The 6,024-nt window shown below is 42.2% G+C and overlaps 1 protein-coding gene across 2 annotated transcripts; it reads left to right on the forward strand.

Annotated features, from left to right (window-relative positions):
* The first annotated feature begins 1,592 nt into the window (after positions 1-1,592).
* Positions 1,593-5,664, forward strand: serpinh1b (serpin peptidase inhibitor, clade H (heat shock protein 47), member 1b). 2 transcript variants are annotated; one of them, XM_046073725.1, is made up of 8 exons: positions 1,593-1,711; positions 2,400-2,431; positions 3,102-3,251; positions 3,361-3,553; positions 3,754-4,024; positions 4,152-4,250; positions 4,359-4,591; positions 4,698-5,664. In XM_046073725.1, the coding sequence occupies exons 3-8, from the start codon at positions 3,133-3,135 to the stop codon at positions 4,998-5,000; spliced, it is 1,218 nt and encodes a 405-aa protein (XP_045929681.1). In that variant the 5' UTR covers positions 1,593-1,711; positions 2,400-2,431; positions 3,102-3,132; the 3' UTR covers positions 5,001-5,664. The 2 variants fall into 2 exon arrangements, with proteins under 2 accessions (XP_045929681.1, XP_045929682.1); XM_046073726.1 differs by lacking the exon at positions 1,593-1,711 and adding an exon at positions 1,730-2,224.
* Positions 5,665-6,024: the final 360 nt, after the last annotated feature.

The following is a 6,024-nucleotide window of genomic DNA, read 5'->3' on the forward strand; positions in this document are numbered from 1 at the left end:
CCTTAAAGAAATGCATGCATGTGATAGGAGCTAAATCTGTAAAGCACACATGATAATGTAGTATCACAATCATGACTCTGCCTTGAGATTATATACTGCCCCCCTTAATGTCAAATGTACAATATTTTTTTACATTTCCTGCCCCTGTGAGCCTCCTTTTCGTATACAGAATGTCTGTGTGGGTATTCCAGGCCTTTGACAATGAAAGTGTTGCTATTTTAAAGGAGATTATGTGTAGTAGGAGATTTGAACAGACTTGCTTGACCCAGAAGGTGCTCTCACTCTGCACACGCTGAGGAATTTCAGTGTAAACTGTGGCTCCTGGGGCTTTTTCAGTATCACTCCCTGCAGGGAGTGAATGGTCTGCAAGCCTGCTCTTGTATCAAACCTTTCAAAGGAGAGTTAGGTGGGTGCCGTGTCCCCAAAATGTGATCATATTTGAAATGAGAGGGTTGTGGAGTTAGGATTTGTTGACTTTTTCAAACTTTCGAAGAACTTTCTTGGCACCCTAACCCAACACACAACAGTCACTGCAAAAATAAAGGCCATTGACCAGTTGGCATGTCAGGACAATTTGCAGGGGGGCTGTAAAAGTGGAGGAATTTGGGGGTAGAGAGATTTATAAAATACCTTTGGTTGGAAAACAGTTTAATGATTCTGATGATTAATTTTCATACTGTATGTAATGCAATGCTATCTCTTGCTCTGTCCTTCCACAATTGAGACAAATGCTCCATTATTAATCTTTGACACCATGAAGTGGACATTAGTATCAATCTGATGTGTTTAGGAAAAGGCTTAACAGCTTTACACAAGTATTTATAACTTATTTTGTTAAAAATGTTCTTGCGCTGATTAAGAAAGGAGGCCCTGGTCAGAACACAGCAGTTTTTACTACAGTGGTCCTTTTTAACACCCCCATCCTTCAAGCACCCTGCAATCAGCAGCTGAGTTGGACAGACGTGGCACTGTGGTGGTGGGGGCAGGGCTGGAGATCTTGCAACTTCTTTGAACTACTTCTTGAAACTACTGAGCAAAGTTCTGGAAGTTTCCATTTGAAATTAGACTTCTGTGTAACAAGGTTAATACACATAAAATTACTACTTTTCTTCAGGGAACTTTTGCAAAGAATGTGCCCATTCATTTATGTCTTGCCTGCTGAGAATGCAGAAGATTGATGTTCCAAAGAGGCTCATGAACTCAAAATTTCAACAACTGCATAAACAGCGTTAACATGCTACATATGTTTTCATGTATGAGAATCATTCAGTTCATGATAAAATATTAATTTTTCTTCATCTTTTACATGTGATGAAACCAGCGTTAGAGATTGAGTCAGCAAGCAGCATGAGGACCGAGAGGTTGAGAAATATTTCTGTACATCAGCAGCTGAAACTGCCCATTTTAAAATGGGTGGAGTTTCTCCTTCCATTTCTGTCTGCAGCCACTGCTGGGAAAGTTTCAAAGCTGATCCTAGACCAGTGCTCGGTAGTTAACCTCAGCCAACCCCTCTCATTCCAGCCTGTGGTTTCAACAGGGACGTCCCAGTTCCCAACTTCCTAAGGAAAGGGAGACATCCTCATTTGCATATCCCATTCCCACTTCTGGAAAGTTCTCTGTCAGGATATATATTTGTAGGGCAGGAGAGTCTGTTACAGACAGCTTCTCGCAGGACGCAACTCAGACAAGAAGCCCAGCAAATCTGTGCCAGGTAAGGATTAGAAGATAACGGTCTTTGTTTCCAGGAAGGAATGTGGAGGGTGGAAGAGGTGGAACACGGCTGCTTTGTTTTTACGGTTTAAAGTTACAGTGCAGTGTTTTCCCCATTTTAACCAGCGTTAAATATCTTCTATTTCTGACTGTTTGACCTGCGCATGTTATATTTTTAGTTTTTCTGAAGTGAAAAAACAAAATCTACGGCTGTTTTCATTTACAACTTATCCAAGCATGATGCTACTAAAACCTTTTGCCTCTTGTATATCACCTCTTTCCCGACTATTTAAGTGCAATCAAATTAACTGAAAGAAAGTACTTCATATGCACCCAATCTGGCTTTCTGATCAACTTTAATCCATCATTTTTTCATGATGAGCGGTTCATATATGTCTTCTAGAAATGACTGCTGTTCCACTGAGGCACAGCTGATTGGATGATGACTGTGGCACAGCGGATTGGATGATCACAATTTTTTTTCTGCTTCACACTCAATGAAAAAAGCTCATGGGTCTGATTGTGAATGAGTTATTTCTAACATTTATAATAATTTATGTCTAAATGTTGAAAACTGGGAAATAAGATGAAGAAATTAGATGACACAGCATATGTCTCCACCAGAGCCTGTATAATGTTCTCTACTGCCTGCTCTACGGAGATTATTACATACACCTCTTGTCTTTCAGAATGAAAATCGCAGACATCAAAAGATCTGAAGGTATCTGAACATGATGCAAAGTCATTTCTGCTGTGAAACAAATTTACAAATACAGGGATGCAGACATATCATACATACATACCTCTGCAGACAGAATGGTGGAGAGGGAACAGAAACATGTTTAGAGATGCCACTGCAGCTGGATAATTACAGCATTTGGTCCTTTGTTTGAACTAAGGAAGTGATAGGATGAGTTAAATATAGCCTGCAGGCACACAATGCTTCTCAAAAGTATCAAAGATGCACTGCATGTACAGACAGTGAAACACTGTGATTTCTGACCCTTACTACTTCTAGCTAAAGAAAAAGTCATTAAAAAACAAAAGTGCAGACGTGCAACAGGCTGCATCAATTGCAATAAATGTAGAAAACAGAGGGGCATCATATTTCGGTGCTGAGTCAGAGCAGAGCTTCACTCTGAGTGGACGCCATCTCCAGCTGTACAGCTAAGCCTCAGTCGCTGCTGACGTGGCGAGGAACATGTCTGCCTAAAACTGGAGGCACTCCCAAACCTCAGTGTGGGCTGGGCCAACCCTGCCCTGTCACGAACAGATTCACCTCCCAATCTCTGAATTCCATATCAAACTCAATACACATGATTGATTTTAGGAAACCAGCCCAGGTTGATGTAATGTTAAACCTTTCCTTTTCTTTTGCTCCCTTTTCACAGGCTGCTACAGCTGCTTTCAGAGTCAGACAGGATGTGGATGACAAACGTCGTAGCCCTATGTCTGCTGGCCCTCGTGGCCTCTGCAGAGGACAAGAAGCTGAGCAGCCATGCCACCACGCTGGCTGATAACAGCGCCAATCTGGCCTTCAGGTCTGAAACCTTTGTATATATTGCTGCGATTACAATTAAGTGCATATTATGATGGTGGTACACCTGGTTTTTCTGTAGCATTTCAAGTAATCTTGTGATTTTGATTTAGCCTCTACCACAACATGGCAAAGGAGAAAGACACAGAGAACATCCTCATCTCTCCTGTGGTAGTGGCCTCCTCTCTGGGGATGGTGGCTCTTGGCAGCAAGGCCTCCACTGCCTCCCAGGTCAAAACTGTCCTCAGTGCTGACAAACTGAAGGATGAGCATCTGCATACAGGCCTGTCTGAGCTGCTGTCTGAGGTAAGTACAACAATATCTAATGCTGTATACTGAAGACTTTATTACAAACCTTAGTAAAATAACTTTTCAAACCTGCCTTCTTCATTTATTGTATTTTGATATACCACAAGACCACAAGAGGTCCTGCAAAATTACTGCAGACCCTCAGTACGTTCCATACATTGCTCATTGGTCAAAGTTCCCACGTTGCTCCTTCCCAGGTGAGCGATGCCAAGACACGCAACACTACCTGGAAGATCAACAACCGCCTCTATGGCCCCAGCTCTGTCACCTTTGCTGACGATTTTGTGAAGAACAGCAAGAAGCACTACAACTATGACCATTCAAAAATAAACTTCAGGGACAAGAGGAGCGCAGTGAACTCCATCAACGAGTGGGCTGCCAAGTCAACAGGTGGCAAGCTGCCTGAGGTCACCAAGGATGTGCAGAACCCAGATGGAGCCATGATTGTCAACGCCATGTTTTTCAAGCGTGAGTATAAGTACTGTCTTTTATTCAGATCTTGCTATGTTTTCATTTTTAATCATAACTGAAACACATGGAGATGTCAAAGGATTGTGCAGATGTGTAACTGAGTCCTCTATGTTTTGTCCCACAGCTCACTGGGATCAGAAATTCCATGATAAAATGGTAGACACACGTGCTTTCCTGGTTACCCGCTCATTCAGCATTTCGGTTCCTATGATGCATCGTACAGGTGAGTTTCTCCACCATCGCTGCTTCTGACCTTATCTTGTTATGGCTTCACAACTGATTCTTCCAACAAGAATGCAAGCAAGATATCTGATTTATCTGCTCTCCGCAGGTCTGTATGACTTCTATGAGGACACAGAGAACCGTATCTATGTGCTGAACATGCCTCTGGGCCAGAAGCAGGCCTCTATGATCTTTATCATGCCCTACCACCTGGAGTCCCTGGAACGCCTGGAGAAGCTCCTGACCAGGAAGCAGGTGGACACCTGGCTTAACAAGATGGAGAACAGAGCTGTGGCCATTTCCCTCCCGAAAGTCTCACTGGAAGTCAGCCACGACCTGCAGGTAAATGGTGGCAATTTGACGGGTTGATGGTTGTCAGAATGTAAGTTACAGTATTTCAAAATCAACCAACATCCATTTAACTTGAGCAATCCTCTGTCTTATCTAGAAACATCTGGCTGAGCTCGGCTTGACCGAGGCCGTGGACAAAGCCAAGGCTGACTTATCCAACATTTCTGGAAAGAAGGACCTCTACCTTTCGAACATCCTCCACGCGTCTGCCCTGGAGCTGGACATAGATGGAAACCCATTCGACACCAGCATCTTTGGCACTGAAAAGCTGAGGAACCCCAAACTTTTCTACGTAGACCACCCCTTCATTTTCATGGTGAAGGACAACAAGACCAGCTCCATCATGTACATTGGCAGAGTGGTTAGACCTAAAGGAGACAAGATGCGCGATGAGCTATAATAATGTTGTGAATTGTGGTTGGTAGCTTTATTATTTGTGAAACAATGGCAGGAAACTGTGTAAGTTTTTTTTTTTTTTGGTATGACTGACCTCATGAGCACATTCCAATACACAATCTGTCGACTGTTATCAAACACACCAAACCTTTCCAGGGAACAATTCTGTAAAACGGACTCAGCCTTAAGACCCCTTAGACTGAATAATGTTCTCAATTACAAATAAGTATTTTAGATTTCCTTTTAGAAACAAACAGCAGTTGGCACAGCAGACAACATGCTTATATTAAGTATGATCCTTTTTCCTTTACACCCTGTTATTGCAAGTATTGGTTCAGCTATGATCTCTGTGTGTTTTCTTGCATTATCTTTAATGTTTAAAGAAAAAAAGATAATTGCACAAGCTTGTTTTACAGGTCTGTGTCATTCCTTCCCTACAATCTCTCAGATTCTTTTTTAAATGTTGCAATGTCCAGTCTGCACTGAATTGTTCCTCTGCATGAGCTGAGCTTGCAGAGGAAAGGTGGCAAATGTCTGGTGTTTAATTTATGTTCACTTGCCAGCCATACTGGGTCATTTTGTTGCTGTAGGTATTTTCCACAAAGCAGTTGTTGGAATCGTGTGATTATGTAATAATGTGTTCATTTTTCAATAAAAAAAGAAAATGATATTTTTGTCTGTTCTATTTTTGCAAAGCTTCTAAAAAACCATCCCAACACAGTCCTCTGGAGTGTTGAACAGGGCAATATGAACTCTCCAGAGTTAACAAGGAAAAGGAAAAGGATAACAATCTTTCCAGTTGGCTGGAATGTAGGGATTTGACAATGAGGGCAGTTTCCTTACATTGCTAATCTGCTGTAGACAACTATCCAGAGAATTTCGTGCTTGATTTCCCTCACCACCACCACCAGTCTAAAATAAAGTCAGTGCGATCTTTGTTGGGACGTCCCAAACAGAGAAAAAGCAGACTCTGCAGTGCAAAGACTGGAGTGCAGGGTTCTCATGGTGAGTGGGAAATGTAATCTCCT

Source organism: Micropterus dolomieu, linkage group LG17 (genome assembly GCF_021292245.1).
Source record: "Micropterus dolomieu isolate WLL.071019.BEF.003 ecotype Adirondacks linkage group LG17, ASM2129224v1, whole genome shotgun sequence".
Lineage (NCBI taxonomy): Eukaryota > Metazoa > Chordata > Actinopteri > Centrarchiformes > Centrarchidae > Micropterus > Micropterus dolomieu.